At 31.3% G+C, this 21,183-nt stretch overlaps 5 protein-coding genes across 6 annotated transcripts; 2 read left to right on the top strand and 3 right to left on the bottom strand.

Annotated features, from left to right (window-relative positions):
* The first annotated feature begins 6 nt into the window (after positions 1-6).
* LOC143345864 (uncharacterized) lies at positions 7-1,421 on the top strand. Its single transcript, XM_076773404.1, has 3 exons — positions 7-145; positions 381-609; positions 1,158-1,421. Exons 1-3 carry the CDS (start codon positions 72-74, stop codon positions 1,356-1,358), a joined length of 504 nt encoding a protein of 167 aa, XP_076629519.1. The 5' UTR covers positions 7-71; the 3' UTR covers positions 1,359-1,421.
* On the bottom strand, positions 1,297-3,338 carry LOC143345865 (uncharacterized). Its single transcript, XM_076773406.1, has 3 exons — positions 3,250-3,338; positions 3,108-3,192; positions 1,297-2,822 (listed from the first exon to the last, which is right to left on the bottom strand). Exons 1-3 carry the CDS (start codon positions 3,336-3,338, stop codon positions 1,860-1,862), a joined length of 1,137 nt encoding a protein of 378 aa, XP_076629521.1. The 3' UTR covers positions 1,297-1,859.
* Positions 3,339-4,681: 1,343 nt separating this feature from the next.
* LOC143345859 (DNA helicase MCM8) lies at positions 4,682-9,669 on the bottom strand. Its single transcript, XM_076773396.1, has 14 exons — positions 9,355-9,669; positions 9,092-9,238; positions 8,700-8,941; positions 8,489-8,624; positions 8,171-8,421; positions 7,051-7,155; positions 6,733-6,876; positions 6,422-6,641; positions 6,180-6,343; positions 5,842-6,054; positions 5,614-5,738; positions 5,303-5,525; positions 5,056-5,190; positions 4,682-4,980 (listed from the first exon to the last, which is right to left on the bottom strand). Exons 1-14 carry the CDS (start codon positions 9,425-9,427, stop codon positions 4,783-4,785), a joined length of 2,376 nt encoding a protein of 791 aa, XP_076629511.1. The 5' UTR covers positions 9,428-9,669; the 3' UTR covers positions 4,682-4,782.
* A 465-nt stretch (positions 9,670-10,134) lies between these two features.
* LOC143345863 (cyclin-dependent kinase 20) lies at positions 10,135-11,937 on the top strand. Of its 2 annotated transcripts, none has more exons than XM_076773403.1 (5): positions 10,135-10,350; positions 10,442-10,630; positions 11,033-11,269; positions 11,335-11,562; positions 11,628-11,937. In XM_076773403.1, the coding sequence occupies exons 1-5, from the start codon at positions 10,165-10,167 to the stop codon at positions 11,781-11,783; spliced, it is 996 nt and encodes a 331-aa protein (XP_076629518.1). In that variant the 5' UTR covers positions 10,135-10,164; the 3' UTR covers positions 11,784-11,937. The 2 variants fall into 2 exon arrangements, with proteins under 2 accessions (XP_076629518.1, XP_076629517.1); XM_076773402.1 differs by having other exon boundaries at positions 11,033-11,281.
* A 136-nt stretch (positions 11,938-12,073) lies between these two features.
* Positions 12,074-16,151, bottom strand: Mrpl37 (mitochondrial ribosomal protein L37). The gene is made up of 7 exons (XM_076773401.1): positions 15,999-16,151; positions 15,668-15,853; positions 13,881-14,084; positions 13,255-13,374; positions 13,062-13,168; positions 12,665-12,847; positions 12,074-12,593 (listed from the first exon to the last, which is right to left on the bottom strand). Exons 2-7 carry the CDS (start codon positions 15,841-15,843, stop codon positions 12,172-12,174), a joined length of 1,212 nt encoding a protein of 403 aa, XP_076629516.1. The 5' UTR covers positions 15,844-15,853; positions 15,999-16,151; the 3' UTR covers positions 12,074-12,171.
* Positions 16,152-21,183: the final 5,032 nt, after the last annotated feature.

Below are 21,183 nucleotides of genomic sequence, written 5' to 3'. Positions count from 1 at the left end.
CATAATGATAAATTAACAAGTATAAAAAATAACTAAATTATTATAGTACATAAAAATATTAAAAAATTAAAATGTCTACGACACAAATAACTAACCCGGCAGACATAATTTGTGGATTGAAAGCAGCAGTAACTGCATTAGAATGGTTAGTAAAATAATATAATACATATATGATTGATTAAGTATTAAATTTTTGTATAAACTAATTCAAAATATTTTAATAAAAAATTATTTAACCATGAATGTAATTGTCATAATTTGTTCATCGATCACAAGTTCATCATTCAAATCAAAAGTATTAAATTTTTAAGTTGTATATGAATGTTGTGATACCTTTTATATTTATAGTTTTACATTTTTAATTATTATACACATAATAGTTACCATCAAATGGATATATTAAAACGCACACAGCAAGCGAAACAAAAAAGGACACTTCCACCAATGTTTATGATGATTCCAATCGAAGAAAAAGATGTTGAAATATCAAAAAAGAAATCAAAAACCACATGTAAAACGAATGTATCTGTGAAAGACATCCAAAGTAGAAAGGAAGATATTTCAATAATTGACACAAAATTTAATGGAAAGGACAATTGCTATAATTTGGTAATGTTAATAAAATTAAGACACAGACCAAGTGAGACATTTCAATCAAACCGTTTAAATAGCTTGAGCAGTTATGTTCAGGGTCCCAGACTTTAATAGCTGATCAGTATAGTGATGTCTTAGATATTGACCGACATTCGGGGCCAAAACTGACCAAAGTTGAAGGGAAGTATCTAATTCTTCCAGAAAATCCCGCGTGTCTCTTTTTCCAGAGAGTGCGAGTAAGATAAGGCTGCATAACATGACATATTGATATCTCACAGCAGATTTATAAACATACTTAGTCGCTGGGACAAGCGGGAACCAGTTCCAAGAACTGGTGGAGATAGCAACCGGTCAATTTCCAAGGCATAAACATATTTATATATTATTTTCTCTTAATAAAGGGGAAAACTTTACTGTTGGCTGGAAGTTATTTAAATAATTGAAATGTTTCACTCTGTATATAATAAAACAAATACACTTTATCAAAAACATTGTTTCTTAAAAACAACAACATATTTTATTTATTTTATAGTATGCATATAAAACATGCACCATGATTTTAGACACCTGATTTAAAATTTCCTGAAATGAGAAATGGATACTTATTTACAAGATGCTATTGCGTGCATAGAGATGGCCTTCAGGATACTTGTCCATTGACTCAATGTCAAGGACAACCCGAATGCCTTTTTAAACCATGGCCTATCTGTCCACCCGCAAAATATTTACGATGTCGGTACCCAAAACAATACCCAATGCAATAAAGTTCAAATAATATTACATATTAATCATTATGTTAAATAAACTACCACATGTACAGATGCTATCAGATCAAATAAAAATAAAAATACTTACAGAAAAGTTGTAGTATATTTGTATTGATATAAAATGAACAGATAGGTAAAAGTATGATTATCAGGGTCGGGCCTTTTAATCGGTCTCCACCTTGATTCGTGTTTATAAAAATCAATAATAACATAATTGTTCTCTAAAGATTATATTTTTTACCAAGTGAAATAATATACATCAGTTACATGCATGTATTTTTAAATAAATAATAAATTTGCGAAGATTGGGTGTAAATAATACAAAGTATATATAACAGTTTTTAAAGAATTTGTCAAGAAGTTTAGTTTCATTTCGATTTTTATAACATAGGGTTGTATATAAAAATTGTGTAATTTCGATAAATAGGTATGTATTGAAATATTAAAGACATTCATAATATTTAATAAACGGATAGATGACAGATAAGATACAAAAAATTAACAAGGTGAACAAGGAAGAGCACATGAAGGTGGGTTACAAAAAACATAAGGTGGTGGACAAGGAGAACAATAAGGTATACACGGTAAACATGGTGGACAAGGTGGTGGGCATGGTGGTGGACATGGAGGTAAACAACATGGTGGGCAAGGTGGTGGGCATGGTGGTGGGCATGGAGGTAAACAACATGGTGGACAAAGTGGTGGACAAGGTGGTGGACAAGGTGGTGGACATAGTGGTGGACAACATGGTGGGCAAGGTGGTGGGCATGGTGGTGGACAACATGGTGAACAGGGTGGTGGGCATGGTGGTGGACAACATGGCGAACAAGGTGGTGGGCATGGTGGTGGACAACATGGTGGACAAGGTGGTGGGCATGGTGGTGGACATAGTGGTGGACATGGAGGTAAACAACATGGTGGACAAGGTGGTGGGCATGGTGGTGGACATGGTGGTGGGCATGGTGGTGGGCATGGTGGTGGACAACAGGGAGAACAAGGTGGTGGACAACATGGTGGACAAGGTGGTGGACAAGGTGGTGGACAAGGTACACAAAGATTGTAAGAAATGCAAGGTGGCACTGATGATGATGGTATGCAACAAGGAATAGGACATGGAGGACATGGAGAACATGGAGAGCATGGTGATTTTTGTGCAGTTATACAGCAAGACTGTTTAGCATTATTACAAGTTAATCTACAATATGCTGCTAAAGCAGATTCTCTTGCTTGATCAGCACAGTAAAATTTTCTCAATGCAACTTCTATATCTCCTAAATCAGTTAACTTCAATAACGCATATTGGCCTGGATTACAAACAGGATACAACTTTGTCATGCACTCTGGTCTACCCATACAGTCCCACATCATGCATCTATCTTGTAAACCATTTCTTTTGATACACTCGCATCTATATATAATACTTGCCCGAAAATCGAAACTTTTACAACGTTTGACTGGATTCTGAAATTTAGAAGAGAAAGTGTGTCTTTCAATTGAAATGTTAAGATAAATGTTAACATTAGAAATTTTCTCTCCCTTAATAAGCAGTTTTCTTACTAAAAATAATAAATAAATTAAAATGTACTGAGTAAAATGACTAAAATTTCAAACGATGTATTTAAAATTGTTAAACTATTAAATAAGATAAAATCAGATTAGCTTTTAATAAGTTATTAAATTATTCAAATTGTATCAAGCTATTAAATAATGTTCATTTATAATCTATTTTAATCGATTTAAACTCACACAACAGGGGAGATCATTACTGCAAGGTGAAACAGGACAAACAATAGGAGGTGGACAAAATGGTTCATCCCATTCACATGGTTTTCTATAATAGGAAATTTGTAAATTTCTTTACATTACTTTGATAAAAATATATTCTTACTTTCTATCCATAGAACTAATTAAGCATTTTAGCTGTGCTAGTAATTCTCGTCTTTTTTCACAATTCACATTTTTTCCATCGCACGGCATTTTTGTGAATAATTAAACTGACAAAATTTATCTACAAAAATTTTGATTTTATTTAATTTTTATGTAAATTATGGTGTTTGCATTTTCTTATGCATTCATCCTATTTGTTTTTTTTTTTATATATTACACCCAATTAAATTATTAAATCATAAAACTAATGATTCCAAAAAAATAATGACATGGCCTGAATATATGTGTATATACACGCATATATAATAAGTGAATAAGTTTATTTAAGTTTCAATTGTTTACCATTCATTCGTAAATAGTTGTCAAAATTGTAAGTTTAATTTTAATAACATAAAATAAAATATATAAATAAAAAACGGAAGTCTAACGAAAAAGAAAAAAACTTATAATGTCGTGTGGAAGAAGCCCTTTATGCTGTCCCAAAACACTTTGTTGTTCATCACCTACAACTCCATGCTGTTTACCATCATCTCCATCGTGTGTACCTTATTCATGTTGTCCGTCACCTTGCATGGCTTGCCCGCCACCATGTAAAATTACAATATGTACGCCACCGGTGCCGTGCGGACCATGTCCGCCAAAATGTGTACCATATTGTCCACCTGCATGTACAGCAAGATGCCTAAGCAGAGTTACGACACGTCCTATTAAATGGACGACATTTTTCTAGGATTGTCTTCATACTAGAGTAAATTTTTACTGCTTTGTCCGCTCGGCACAAATTACAACTAATTTATAAACCCGTTTGAATGAAATCATGATTCATCGCTTGTTATTACATTTTTCTTTTCAATGTTAATGATAAAAATTTAACATTTTCTAATTAAATTATTAATCGAATTCTACATAAACAAATAACAGATTATAACAAATTATAATCTAATAAAATTATTTGAAATATACCTAAATTTTGATGTAACAGTTTTAAAAATAATCATTGTAACGAACTTACATAATAGACGTGTTTCAATAATAAATCAGGATATATTACAAAATGATTTTGTTAAACAGATTCTGCAAGGTCACTATACCTCCTCCACCTGTTCCACCACCAAAATTTTATATTCCCAAACGACCTTGCTGCAGACCTGGTTGTTTTCATGTACCAGGACCAAAATGTTGCTTGTATTTATATTGGCGTTTACCATGCAAAGCAGATTGTTTCGAAGTATAAAAGCAAACAAGTAACAATTTCAATAAAAATTTACATTTGTATAATATTATAAAAAATATAAAATGGTCTTATAAAAATTGTCATAAAGCACAATTGTATTGAATAATAATATAGAATATAATCATGAAACAATCCATGGAGTAGACTATTTTAATAAATTATATTTTATAGGTATAAAAAATTAAATTAACATGTATTATAATATTCTAAAATTAATTATGTATGTATATTAATGCTATTTTGATTTATGATAAATGTATGTATGATTCATGTTTATGTAACTATAAAGATTGAACTTTGTTAATCAGGAATAAATTTGAAAGTATTACTTCCAGTTTTTAATAAAATACCGTTTTCGTTCAATTTTGAAATTAACTGCGAAATATCGTGTACCACAATTTTCCCATCCAATGCAATTTCACGTAATCTTTTTGTAGAGAATGTTTTTTTGGTATCAACAACTGTTTCTTTCCTTAGTAATTGTATAAATTCTTTTACCTTTGAAAGAAAATTGTATATTAATATTCTGACATCCTCTATCATTATAGATATGTATAGAATTACATAACTTACTTTTCTGTCAGTTACTTTTGTATTTTGTGATTGTCTACTAATAACATTATTATTAAATGCATATTGGAAAATTTCTATTATATTTAAAGCATCTGTTTCAGTTGCTTCTGTACGTAATTCCAACTTTGCTCTAGCCTGAATAATATACACTAGTATTAATTTTACTTTGCAATATAATTATATAGAAATATTAATTTCAAATAATAGAATTTATATTTGAAATATACGAATGTATTAAAAACAAGACCTCAGTTAATCTTATCATGGCTTCTAATTGTCTATTATAAACAGATAAACCATCAAGTTTATCATTTCTACTGCGAAGTTCTAAATAATAATTTTGTAACACTGCAGCTGCTTCTTTAGTTAACTTTGGTTTTACATATTGTCGCGCGTATGAAATGTATTTTCGAAGAACTGATTGTGGAATGACATTAATACTTTCATTTACAGAAGCTGTAAGTTTGTCCCTACAAATTTAATTATATTTTAAAAGCGAATAAATAAATACTGTAAATAACTGTTCTTATTTTAATGAAATTAATACTTAGTAGTTACCTTAATGAAGATATAATTACATTTGATACATCTGTACATTGAGATGTACTTGTTTGCGTTTTACTAATTGTATTCGAACCAGTATGAACTGACATAACATGTTTGCATAACAAATCATCTATGTGCTATTACAAATTAAATATATAACGTTATTGTGATGTTAGTACACTTTTTTTCAAGAATATTTATTTATTTGATTATTAAAGTAATATATAAATAAATATGCACCTTATTTGGCTCATCTAATAATAAAAATATTAAATCAAAACGTGATAAGAGAGGTGCACTCATTTTCAAATTTTGCATTACTGTTTTACTTCTATTGAATCGACCACTAATTGGATTAGCAGCTGCTAGAATTGAAGTTCTTGTGGGAAGAGAACAAATTATTCCTGATTTAGCTACACTTACACTTTGCTGTTCCATAGATTCTAATAAAGCCTATGATTAAAGCAGATTTATTTTTTTATTACAGTTTAACGAGGTAAATAATTTGATTAACTATACTTGTTCAATTTCAAAGATATTAAATGTTAAACATTATATATTTAAATTAATAGCTTTACCGTATGTTGTTTCGACATTTTATCAAATTCATCTATACAACAGCAGCCTCTATCTGCCAAAACTAATGCACCTGGTTCTAAAGCAAAGTTATTAGTTTTATTTTCTTTTGTAAGTGTTATTGTCAGTCCAGAAGATGTGCTTGAATTTCCACATACATATACACCTTTAATCAATATTGTTGTCAAATATTTAAAAATGCATGTAAAAAGGAGAAAATAAAATTCGGGTTAAATATTTATACCTTTTGCAGCAATTCTTGCACATGCTTGTAACATTTGTGATTTTCCAAGACCAGGGTCACCAACTATTAATGTATGTATATTATCTCTTAATTCTAAATTTTCTGTATTTCCACCAAACAAACTTAATATTAGTCCAGCTTTTATCATTTCATGACCATATATACTTGGACAAAGTGAATGTACCAATAGTGGAAAAATATTTGGTTTATTATACACTTCCTATTATATAGTTTAAGAGAAATATAAATATTCAGTAATAATAACAGAATTCTTTACATTGTAATAGGAAATGTGTTGATACTTTTTATACCTTTATTGCTAAATAATCCTTTATTGACATTTCATTATCCACAATGTTTTTATTTTGAAATCTCTGTTTATTATTAATTATCGTAATAGCTTCCAAATACAAAGAAAATGAAATTTTATTACGTGTTTTAGTGTTGTTGACCCCCTATATATCAACAATTATTTATGTATAAAACAATACATAAATATATTTAAAAAATATTTATAATTAAAATGAAAAGTCATATTTGCATACCAAATTCAAGGTTTAAAATAATTTAAAGTCTGAATTGTAAATATTCAAATTTTGCTTTTACAACTTCCTACACATATGAATTACCTTTATAATTCCTGTTAAAGTAATATCATCTCCAGGCATACAAGTATTAACTAAATCATCTATTAATTCAATGTCAAGCACTCTAGGCATACTGCCTTTATTATTCTACAGTGTAAAAAATGAGTAGTATTAATTCTGACATAATTATACAAAGTTTGAAGGCAACAAATTTAGAAGACCCATAATATACAGGGTGTTCGGCCATCCCTGGGAAAAATTTTAATGGGGGATTCTAGAGGCCAAAATAAGACGAAAATCAAGAATACCAATTTATTGATGAAGACTTCGTTAAACAGTTATTAACGTTTAAAGTTCCGACCGTACTGAATTTTTTTCTCGAAAATGCGCAAGATTTCGGTGGTATGTCTATTCACCAAAAATGATTATAATTGACCCCCGCAACCGAAAATAATTTTTTTAGAAAGATTTGAAAAATTTTCTTTTCGTCGAAAATTTAGGCACCGTACCCCCCTGTCGGTTTTTCTTAAAAATTCATTTCTCATTTTTAATAATTTTGTTTGACGCCCTACAGAAAAGTTGTCTAATACTTTTTTGTAGGTATCCATGAGCACTACTTCAGAAAAAAGTTTCATTGAAATATATTCGCTATAGTAGGAGTTATGGTTGTTTGAAAATTGGACTATTTTTATGGGGTTTTTCTCATTTTTCGGGGTCGGGGACCAACTTTTCGAATACTTTTACGATTTGTACATATTCTACACTAAAATGCGCGTAGTTTGCTTTTTTAAACATTAAAATCGTCCCATCCGTTCAGAAGTTATGACATTTTAAAGATTCGCATGAAAATTCGGGCAGACATTTCTGGCCAGAAATTATATTTTCGGTAAGGAATTTTTTTCTCGAAACTGAATAGGATTTCGGGGGTATGTCTATTGACCAAAAATGCTTGCAATTGACCCCTGCAACTAAAAATAATTTTTACAAGACGATTTGAAATTTTTGAATTTAATTGTTAATAACTTTTTAACGAAGCCTCCATCAACAAATTGGTATTCTTGATTTTCGTCTTATTTTGGCTTCTAGAATCCTCTATTAAAATTTTTCCCAGGGGTGGCCGAACACCCTATATAGAAATGTTCTACTCATGGAAAATGAATACCTGTTCATCGTTTAGAAGTTCTTGTATCTTAATCATTTGAAAGGAAACACTTTTTACATGTGGAGAATCTAACACAGGACGAAATTTAGATATACCGCATATATTACACTTTTTCGGGATTGTATAAATTCCTTGTGGTTGTTTTGTTATTTTTTGTAAGTTACATTTGCGACAAGTAAATACAATCCAATCTGCAATATGTTTTGTACGACCTACTCTTATTACACAGCCTTTAATAGACACTAATTTCCCTGTTCAGAAAATTTTAATATTTGATTATAGAAGTTTTTGAGAATTGAGAAAATTATATACACATACCATAAGAATTTGCTTTCAAGTCTTGCAAACATACAATTGGTTGATAATTTAATATTTTTAATCTAATAATCGATATTGTACTTAGAACATTCGTAGAACCTTTTAAATTTTCTTTAGATATTGAACTTATTATTTTCTGAAAGTTTCAAATTTCACGTTGATTAAATAAATATGTAACATACGCTTAAGAATCATCACTAATAAAAAATACCTGATGTATAGCAAGCTTGATGCAATTTAGTGTATGTAATGGATTCTCATATATGTTTCTTTTAAAATCGCACCATTCATTCAAGAAAATTGTGTCACTCTCTGTTTCATAGATATCGATTACAAAAACTGTTCCATTTTCTAAATTTTCTAACGAAAGCAAAGATAACAAGCGAGGATGCCTATTTATAAAGCCTTCTACTGCTTGAATTTTTTTGACAGTGTCACAATCGCTATTATATTCTAAAGAATAAAAGAAGTTAGTTTGTCAATATTATTATAATCTTTTATTTCATATTTGGTGATACTTTATATTAATTTCTGCTCAACTATTGTTACTACAATGAAACTTAATTTTTGATACAAATTACATACGAAATAAATTTGTTGTACCTTCATCAGAAAAAAATAATTTCCATCCATAATAAGGAATATTAAAATTAACGTAAGTATCATATATATTTAATACATTATTTATCTCTATAGTATCTACCGATTGATGTATTTTTTTATTATCTTGATTGTTTTTATTCTTATTGTCTGCGAAATGTAAATTTAAATCATATATAATATCAAGTAAATTTTGTAATATATTTAAATAAATTAAGTTTAAAGTTATACGCACGCGTACAATAAAATAAATAAAAATTTCTTACTATGATTTGTTGACTTCTTTTTATTTAAATACCATTTCTTCTTATAAGAATCTTTCTGTCTTCTGTCACTCATAATTATAAATATTTATTGTTGTAAATATAGAGGATATTTTCAACTAATAATATTTATTCTTAATTTCTACAACATTATTAATGGTTATAAGCACGGTTGCATACACTAATCAAGTTATTATTTATCTGTGCATTGATTCTGATCGCGCACTGGACAGCAGTCCCATTCTGTGTTGATAGATGGGACGAAATTTCTTACACATGCATGACGAAAGAACAACGTTAACACTTTGATGGCCACACTTTACACGCATTATTGTATTTCTGAATTATGAATTTATGAGAATTAAAAATTCCAATTAACTTGTTTGAATTTAACTCGATGATCTAGCAACTACTTTTGGAGACGATTTGTCGATTGATTTGATATAAATAATTTAAGAAAGTTTTCTCTACTGGCATTGTAGACCAAAGTCAAACACACGAAGATGCTAGGAATATTATAACGAACTATAAATATCAAGTTATATGGAATATAACTTGAACCTGAAGAAACATAATGAGTTTAATGGATAAGGCAGGATAATAATATGACGATTGCAACAATAAAATCACATAGTATACGCGACAGCAGCCGTTAAAGTTTTAAAGAACTTCTGCTGCTACACAATGAAACTAACTTAAGAACCACTAGGTTAGGTTAGACTACAGGTTAAGTTAGATTATACGTAACCATGGAAACAGTCATATCACTAAAAGTTAATATACACTAAAGAATGACAAATTTTAACAATAAATATGGATAGATATGTAGTCATTGAAAAAATTGGTGAAGGAGCACAGGGTATAGTTTTGAAAGCACAGGACATAGTAACAGAAAAGAATGTAGCATTGAAGAAATTACTTTTAAAAAATATTGAAAATGGTATATCCATATCTATTATGCGCGAGATAAAAATTTTACAGCAATTAAAACATCGTAATGTATGTTCGTTTTAATTGTTCTATTATTATTTAATCGTGACGTTTTCAGTTTATACAACTGTATTTACATAAAGAAATTACTTTACTACAGGTTGTAAAATTACTGGATGCCTTCGCTGTCGGGTTAGATTTTATAGTTGTCTTCGAATATATGCCAATAAGTTTATGGGAAATAATAAAAGACAATGAAATATCATTGACAATTGTTCAAGTGAAAACATATACAAAAATGATTTTAGAGGGTATTGCATATATACATGAACAAAATATAATACATAGGGTATAAAATTTTAAAAATTTCTATTTCATTTTCTACGAATTAAAAATGTTTAATTATTGACATTCAATTGGATATACAACAGGAAAAAAGTACCTGTACTAAGCAACTTCAACTACTAATATCTGTCTAAAATCAACAATAATTTATAAACTGTTTACAATATACTATATTCAAATAATATATCTTTCAGAAAATGTATATTTTATTGAGAATTAGCAACTTGATATATAAAAGAACTATTATAGAATGTTAAAATTAGCATTTGTACAAATAGGAAATAATTTATTTCTTGTATTCTACTTAAATACTTAGTTGTTTTTATTTTTTCATTTTTGTATAAAAAAAGTATCTTTGTTTAATATACAAAAAGTTTTTAATTGTTAATAATAACATTCTGTTCAGGATTTGAAACCTGCCAATTTACTAATAAGTGAAAAAGGTATTTTGAAGATTGCTGATTTCGGTTTGGGAAGATTAATGTGGAAAGACACGACAAAACCATATTCGCATCAAATTGCCACCAGATGGTATAGAGCACCCGAATTATTGTACGGAGCAAAATATTATACAGCAGCAATCGATATGTGGTCTATTGGTTGTATTTTTGGTGAACTGCTTAACAAATCACCATTATTTCCGGTAAGGCACAAGGTAAAAGTGTAGTTTTTCTATAGTAAATTGCCTAAAAAATACTATACTTACAGGGTGAAACAGATATCGAGCAATTGGCAATAGTACTAAAATATTTGGGATCTCCTACATCAGAAACATGGCCTGAGTTAAGTACACTACCTGATTTTAATAAAATCACATTTCCATATCATACAGGAGTAACATGGGAAGATATTATTGATGATGCAGAGCCTGAAGCAGTCGATCTTATTAGTAAAATTCTTATTTATAATTCATCAAAACGTTTGACAGCTAGGGAAGTAAGTAATACAATAAATGCAATGACTAAAATTACTATGTGTAATTAAATGATCTTTTGTTTTAGGCATTATGTCATTTATATTTTTATGTAAAACCTTATGCTTCATTGAAAGATTTAATAAAACCGTCGCCTAATCAACGGAATCAAACGAAACAGAAAGAAATAAACACAACTATTCAAATCACCACACTTTTTGAAAATATATTAGCTATTACTTAACTTTGGGATAACGAACTTCTTTTCCGCCGAAAGCCACAGTAGTCCCAGCATCCAATTGATTCTCTCGCCATTACGTTCTTACTAGTGTCACTATTTAAATGTGGTTAGGTGCCCAATGAGCGAGTGAGCGGTGAGCCTTCTTCATCCTTCAAGTCCCAACTCTGTAGAGTAGGCACAGTGGGGGTAGTTTTGCGCTTGCGTGGAACATATAAGTAAGGGAAGGAACTGCAAAACTGCAATTGGCCGTGAATCGCCAGTTACGTCACCCCTGACTTAACTCATGTACCGAATGTTTTTATAATTACAACTTTATTTTTACATTTGATAAAAAAATTTAATAACTTTTTATTTACTGATTATTGTTTATTAATAATAACTTTCTTTCCAATCACTTATTTTTATAAAATGCAAGAAACCTTTTAAACACTTCATCGTTATAGCCTTCAAGACATGCTCTTCCATTTTCATATTGAGCTTTCTCATATAATTTTATTGTTGGTGCTGACCACCAAAAATTTTTTACTCCATCCGTACCATCGATGTTTAATGTGTTGAGTTGATACACGGAAAAATGAAAATTTTGTCCATCTGACTGAACACATTGTATAACAACCGGTTCTGATAACTGTTTCACATTTGTTCCGAATTTTTGCCGAGCAAAAACTGTTGCTGCAGTAAATGATTCCATCAAGGAACGTGCATGGACTTGATTTTCGGTGGTCGGTAATTCTGTTAAATTTTTTACTTCTTCTGGATTATAATTTATAAAGATAGTGTGAATGTTCATCAATGCAGATCTCGTATTAATTGCTACAAAATACAATATAATACACATAACAATGGAAACCGTATATAATGTATTATGTTGCAAACAAACTTACGAAACATGTCCTCAGTTTTGTAAATATTTGATTTGGATAAACCAATAGTATGATGTAATGGGAAAATATCTGGCAAGTCAAATTCATTATTTGCACTTGTATCTGCTATTGGCGTTAAAGGCATTGAAGATGTCATTATTAGATCCATTTTTAAGGAAAATTGTAAAAGATCCAATTCCTTTTCTACAATTAAAAAAAATTCTATTTTTGTTGATATATATTAAAAATATACTGTCTAGAATCTAAAATATCAACGTTTAAAGAGAACAAAAATATTTTAAGTTCAAATATTAGATATCTGCTCTGCATGTATATTATATAAATACAGTATATAATATACAATACAGACAATACAATTAGACATATGCTTTAAAATATATTTTCTTCTAATATATACCTATGCATACGGATAAAATTTCGTCTCGTAATACTGTTCGATTTTGTGCAATACTTAATCCACATAATGATTCACAGAGTTGTAGAAATTTCCTCGTTATATTATGCCTGCAGTATATAAGTTCCTGAGTTAAAAATGAAAATGTAATTTTTAAGTAATATAAAATGAGCATGATTCTGTAATTAATACTTACATTTTCCTTGTACTTGATATGCCATACAGTCTAGGAAATACCCAACTAGGTCTGTTAGGATCTTTCAATTTTGGTAACTTTTCTTGATGTGCATCATATATGTTTGTTGTATAAACAATTCTAAAATAATAAACAAGTAACTAAACAAAAAAAAAACTGACTTGCAGATTGATACAACCAGCAAGGCAATATTCTAGATTAGTGTCTGCTTTAATTTAATAAAATTTGTTTGCTTAAATTTAAATAAGCTATCCCCATTATGCCCCCACATTCAAACTACACGTTCAAACTAGTATGTATATACTACAACTAATCTGATTTACATGGTGTTTAGACTCATTGATATTATTTTAATAAATATGTGACAAAAATGACAGAAAATTAAATTTTTTTTACTCGTAGCATTTCTTTGAAATATCGGGTCCCGGTCATCGCCACTCGATGTATTATGTTTATCTCGTTTTCTCTTATTGCATCTACAGTCTTACTTTATCAGTCATTGCTCGAGTCGATTCTTAGAAAAAATACGCTGCCCTGTACGCGGGAATTTAACTAATGGCTTTCGAACTTTTTAAATTAAAGCGGCCACTATTGTATATACAATAGTCATTTAAGTATTAATGTACCTTTTTAATAAGTTATCTGTATGTTCTGGGATATCAGTGATTAAAGATTTTATTTTTTCTGGAATTTCATCACCAACTTTTAAAGTTTTCGTTAACATACATGCTTGTGATATACCTTCTTGTAAAAGATTACATTCGTTATATGTCAAGCAACTTCTTTCCTTCAAATCTGGATCTATACCAGGTACACTTAAGTGTTCAAATCTAATATAAGCATAAACAAATATTAATTTACCTATATTATTTTTAGACAGAAAAAGATATATATTATAGAAGAAAAAGAAGTAAATATTTCTTTTATAATTCTTTTGTTCATATCATTAAAGATGGTTTATCCTATACAGGGTGGGAAAACTAAAATAGACCACTTCAATAGTTTGTCTACTATTATGATTTAAATATCAAGAAAAACAAGTTTCATAGTAATAAACATTTTACCTTTTAATTTTGAATATCATGCATCATTGCTTTTGGAATGAGTTATGCTTTTTAATTTTAAAGAAGTACTTGCAACAATTAAATTTGTTTTTTCTTTCTACTAAAGTAAAAATATGCTTTTAAAACAGCTTATAAGTAATATATATTATTTATATTATGTATTGTTATATACAGGGTGTTTGGGCCAACCCTGGGAAAAATTTTAATGGAAGATTCTAGAGGCCAAAATAAGACGAAAATCAAGAATATCAATTTTTTGACTGAAGCTTCGTTATAAAGTTATTAAAAAATTAAAATAAAAAATTTCAAATCGTTCTAGAAAAATTATTTTCAGTTACGGGGGTCAATTACAATCATTTTTGGTGAATAGACATACCCCCGAAATCCTACCCACTTTCAAGAAAAAAATTCGAGTAGATGTGAAATTTTCGGCAAAATTAAAAAATTTCAAATCGTTCTAAATAAATTATTTTTAGTTACAGGGGGCAATTATAATCGTTTTTGGTCAATAGACATACCCTCGAAATCCTAACCACTTTCGAGAAAAAAATTCCTTACCAGAAATATTATTTCTGGCCAGAAATGTTACCCCGAGATTTCGTGCGAATCTTTAAAACGTCGTAACTTCTGAACGGATTGGACGATTTTAATGTTTAAAAAAGCAAACTACGTGTATTTTGGTGGAGAATATGTACAAATCGCAAAAATATTCGAAAAGTTGGTCCTTGACCCCGCAAAATGAGAAAAACCCCATAAAAATGGTCCAATTTTCAAACAGCCATAACTCCTATAATTGTGAATATATTTCAATGAAACTTTTTTTTAAAGTAGAGCTCATGGGTACCTACAAAAAAGCATTAGACAATTTTTCTGTAGGGCGTCAAACAATACTATTAAAAATGAAAAACGAATTTTTAAGAAAAATCGACGGGGGGTAGGGTGACTAAATTTTTCGACGAAAAAAAAGATTTCAAATCGTTCTGAAAAAATTATTTTCAGTTGCAGGGGTCAATTACAATAATTTTTGGTGTATAGACCTACCCCTGAAATTCTACGCATTTTCGAGAAAAAAAGTCAGTACGGTCGGAACTTTAAACGTTAATAACTGTTTAACGAAGCCGTCATCATCAAATTGGTATTCTTGATTTTCGTCTTATTTTGGCCTATAGAATCTCCCTTTAAATTTTTTCCCAAGGGTGGCCGAACACCTTGTATATTGAATGTTTTGAGGTACCACATTTGAGGAACCACTTTTGAGGTACCAAAACTTTGTCAATACATTCTATAGATCTAGATAATTAAATCTGGAACAACTTGAATGCTAAACTATGTAAAATTAAAAGCATTACTTGGTAAATAGTTTTGGTGGCTTCACTACTTCCAAGGCATCTTGTATTGGGATACCCATAGATGTTAAAATTTCTTCTGCTTTGGTTAACTTTACAGGTCTTTCTCGTTGTTGTTGCCAGAGCAGACGTACCGCTCTACCTAAATGTTGTTTTTGCAACAATTGTGTAAACTTCATTGTGATTTATCTGAAAAATAATTTAAATTGTACATTTGAAAAAGTTAATCTTGCTGTTTTTTAATTCTATGAATAAGATAAATAAACTTTGTAGCTCATAGTATTAATAATATAAATGTTGTGGAAATTTGAAAGCTCAATTTAAGTTAACTAACCTCGCTTTATAATGTACAAAAGGACCAATCTCAAGCCGCGTATCCACTGACTACTGTCATTATGGCGAGATTCGCGAGTAGGAGTTTGTTTAGATGCTTAAAATACGTTTTCATGTAGCCGTAAACTGTCATGATAGTGTAACGTTTTTTCGACTATTTTTATGCAAATAAGGGTTATAAAATATTGAATTACTTTAAAAATGGCATGGAATACAGTAATTTTAGCATCTGTTCGTATTATTCATATAGTTTGTTACTACAAAATCAAAACTGTCATATTGCTACTGTTACGATTTTCAATATTACTGTTTAAATATTACTGTTCTTTTTCAATGTTACTGTTGACGATGTTGTAATATTATGTGCTTGATGTGAAATAAAAGTATTTAAGTGTTTTTAAAGCAACGATGAAATTTACATAACAATGATGAAAATCACGATAGTCATGATGTGAAAATCATAATGTTTCATTGTCATAACTTTAGATTTACTATATCAACTCTAATCGAAATGTAGCAACATTGGTAACATCAAATCGTAAGTAAATTTGATTTCCTAGTAACATTTTAGTACTAAAAATTGTCTGCTCAACTACTCACGTATACAATAGATGGCGGTGTATTTGCTACTGTGGCGCTATCTGGTAATATTCTGTTATACAGAAACACAGGAATATTCAGATACAAAATTTAGAAACAAATGACTGGGACCCTTCATACCACATTTAGGACTTTTTAATATGACCAAAAATGAAAGTTCTTTTTATAATCGATGTGATTTTGGCAAGACCTAATCTCTTAATTTAGGTACAAACACTAATTAAATATATATTTTTGTATTCACTAACAGAACACATAAGCATCAATAAAAAATGTTTGAATTGATACATTGAAATTGCATATGTATATAATCTTCCTATTCCTTTTTTTATGCCGCCACGATTGGAGAAGATATTTAGCTAGCTTGGTTTAGGTAAAATAATTTGTATACAATCCATAGGGAAGTTACTCCTTTTTGGCATTGAATATTTTCATTCGTACGTTTTCATGTAGTTAACACGCATATTATTCAGGTGCATTATTAAAATGAAACTTTCAAATGCAAAGTTGTCCTTTAAATAGGCATTACTACACATAGTTAAACGTTTCATAAATATAAAAAAAGAATGTTTAACTCTCTAAATTTCCTTATTTTTAATCTTCCTTCGATGAATTAAATTATCCGTCAGTTTGAACAATAAAGTCATTTGATATCCCAAATTTGTGTTTTTAGATTTCTTGAATATCTCGGAGCCATTCACCGCAGAGTTGTCTTCTTGTTAGGTAACTCGTCTGATTCGTGAAGTAGACATGAGAATAAGTGAATAAAATAAGAAGGGTGATAGAAGAACCCTTCCGGTATTCACCCTAGAGCACTTAAGTCAGAAAAGCTCATTGTCCGCTCCTTCTCATTAGATGCCACCTAGCAGTTCCATCGATCGCACCAAGTAACAATACTGTGGATGCTTTTTCCTCCTCCTTGATCTGTAGCTGCAGGAAACACGAGCGGATTTTATCTCGTCGTGTCTGCTCTAATCCCAGCCGTAGCTATACCGAAAGACAATACTTCTGGCGCTCTGGTTGTCGCGTGAAACGTTGCCACGGGATGAACACTATTATCTTTGAACTGCCATACTTCGAAGAGAAATTTTCAACGACCTATTTTCACGTACACTGACGCTCATAAATATTAGGGCATTCAGCCAAAACGTTGTTAATCTTTGGATTATTCTAACTCCAAGCAAAAGATGTCGTCCAATTTACGCTAGAACGCGATCCCAAAAAGTTTACAAAATTTTGTTTAAAACTACCCTGAACTTTAAGATTAAAGTCTCTTCTTCGCAATGGCCTCTTCGAAAATTGATACGCAATTTTTTTCTCGACATTTTGATTCACTTTGAATATGCTGCGTGTCGCCATTTCTCGTATCTTCTTCTCATCTGAAAATTTTATTTTGGATCGATATTTAAGCCAGACATGACTCATAAAGAGGATTCATTTATGCAAAAGATTCCTTTGAACGCGGAATTACCAGTTGCACGAATTACATAATAGTTCATTGCCGATATTATACGAACGCGGCAGTTGTAAATTACATATAATCAGGTCAGTGTCGGTTTCATTAATGATTTTTATTCACATGAGTCTGCCAGCGTGTAATAAGAAGCACAATATGCTATACAAGACGGTGCTAGTGATTATTGAGTTTACTAACGGTTCGATCTGATAGCGGTCTCGTATAACAGGCCGGTATTGTGAACACTGATGAAAAACGTAACATACGGTCGTAAATCCACTACCGCCATAGCACGATAAGCGAGCGACGAAAGCGTTCATTATGGATACATAGTCCGCTAAGCAATTGTGACCGAATAGTGGTGGCCGAGAACGACTCAATGAAATATTAAATTCGCAATACGTTTTGAAATATTTTTTTAGTTCCTTTTAAGTACAGAAAATTTGGTAACAAGTTGTAATACAAAAGAGAAAAATTTGTTTTTATAAAAATTGAAGGGTACTAAAAATTTTAAAAGTGCAGTTTTGCTACTTTCTAAAAAGGATTTATACAAAGACCAAAACGTTGAACGGATCAATCAACATTCCTATCGACAGAAACATTGTTTTTTAAATTATTTTCATAAGAAGCAAACGAGTCTACTTTTGTTGTTGAGCGATGAAATCCACCTTAGAATTTTCGAACGATGCGATCTTACTCTTGTATGGGCTTTGTTCATTCATCAACTAATCAACTGTAATACATGTATCCCTGATCGTCGGGGAAAAGATCCAAGGGATAGGACATGAGATTTATCGTGGATACGAAAGGTTCGTCCCGTAATGGAAAAAGAACGCTGCTAATTAAGAAGAGTGATTACACGTAACGGTATAATTAAGGGGAAAGAAAGAAGGATTAGAGTCAGTATTCCAGCAAATAAACGTTTTTACCCGCAAAGCATTAATCGAACATCCTGGGGATACGATTCGTTTAACGAGATATAATGTATTTTCTTCGTATTGCTTCGCGTATAAATATTTACAGCGACCTTACTTCGTTTAAACAAAAATGTTTTGATGCGTGGTAATGCAAACGCTTCCGAGTGCTTTATTTCGAAACAATAATTATGCCTGCAAATGTATTAGTGGAATTTAGCTTTTTCATTCTTTTGCCGTACCCTATGTACGAGGGTCGTTCAATAAGTCCTTAGAAAATCCAAGACCTGGCGCTCGTAGCATTGAAAATGGTTTGCTTTTAGTAAAAATCATGACTTACTAGACAACTGTCGAAGTTTCAGTTATATCCACTACATGGTTTCGTTTTTATTGTCAATCGAAGCAAGGAACTTCCTCTTGCATCAAGTGCAATTTCGGTGGCTAAAATCATGGAATTAAAGTTCGAATTATTACAACATCCACCGTATTTGCCCCAGTGATTCTTTTTATTTCCAAATTTAAAAAAATGATTCGGCGGACAACGATTCACGTCGAATGAGGAGGTCACAAACGGAAGCCTATTTTGAGGAGCTTACGAAATCTTACTCTTTAGATGGCTTAAAAATGTTGGAGAAACGCTTGGAAAAGTGTATAAAGCTAAAAGGAGATTATGTTGAAAAATAAAAAAAAAATCCACCTAAAATAATTTATTTTTCTATATTTTTCTAAGAACTTATTGAACGACCCTCGTATGTACAGAGAATGTCCTATTTATGCAATAGATAAATCATTTACCTTCGACACGATTTTCAAAAAATGGGTAGGGTATCTCCGACTTTTTCTCTACTCCATCTCTCTTTCTCGAAACGTACGAAATGGGGGAGTGGAGTTGCAGCACTTGCTTCGAGACCACTGCGAAGATCAGTCGTTCTGGTTTAACAAAGAGTCTTATTTTCACATGTTACTCATGGCGCCATTAAATGCAGACACATGAAAGCAGACAGGGACGTTTACTTCATGTGATCATATGAATGATGAGTGATCGTTTGATGTGTATAATGGTGTATAGCAAGTAGAGGGCCAACGTTTATATAATGGCGATACCTTCTTAAGTTCTTATTCCACTTGTGTCAGTTTGTATGTTGTTGAGAGACACATTCGGATCATACAGATTTGTATCATAAATTACTAAGAATAACTGATAAGAATTAAATAGTAATTTACTTCTTAAGAGTAGGGTAACCGTAGTATTATACCCTCCCCCCCCCCCCTTTATAAAAGCGAGATACTGAAAACCAAATCGAGTTTGAGTAAGGGTTAAAATTCTTGGTTGGAAGTGACTCCAGTCTTCGAATCCATGGTTCAGACTCTGGGTCTAAAACAAAAACGTCACAAGGATTACAATGATACAGACTCAGGCCAGAAAGAAGAGATTCAAGAGGAAACGTCCTTACTTACGATAGTACTTGGAGTCAAGAAGGTGTCATTTGAGTACCTTTTCTCCATGATACAGGAAATGTTGAGGACTAGTAATTCTGGATTTAAATCTCTTGGTGATGGCGTGGCCAGAGGGTAGTTTATATACTTGGGATCTCCAGATCAGGTGGCTATAGACTAAAAGAACGTTGGTAGATTAGGCATCGACGCTAATTGTATTTACATGATTCTTAAGACGACGTACAAAAGAATAAACTACTTGCAGAGTGAAAACTAAAGCTTACCAAAACTGTGGTCTACGTGTTAGATTCGTAGAGGGCAAACTCTAACTGTGCTTCTGATCATTTAAACCTGCCGATTGGCATGTTCGGTCACGCTCGCGCGTTGGAGGTTGACGAACTCCTGTGGTTCGATCGAATCGTTAATTTTCGATCCGAGTTAACCCTCGAAGGGTGAATAGTTCAGGATGAACGCGATGGATGAATCGCAGGGTCATTTTGACCCATAATGAAATATCCATTTTACACAAGTTTCAAGAACCTGAAGAACTTGTCAATAGTTTGTTGGAAATTCCGACACTACCCGGTACACATGAGGCATAACAACGGGCAAGACGTCGCGCAGGCAAGCGGACCCCAGCGACGAACGCCAGGCCCCGCCATAAACCACCCCCGAAGGCCCTTGAAAGGCCTTCGTCAAGAGGGCTGCATGGCGACTTGGGCGAGTCACTTCTTTTCGAGCGATCAGCTGCGACGCATCGTGCAGAGCGCAGCAACCGA

Source organism: Colletes latitarsis, chromosome 9, assembly GCF_051014445.1.
Source record: "Colletes latitarsis isolate SP2378_abdomen chromosome 9, iyColLati1, whole genome shotgun sequence".
NCBI classification, from domain to species: Eukaryota; Metazoa; Arthropoda; class Insecta; order Hymenoptera; family Colletidae; genus Colletes; species Colletes latitarsis.
The sequence above is the reverse complement of the archived record's forward strand: the minus strand, read 5'-3'. Positions and strand labels throughout refer to the sequence as shown.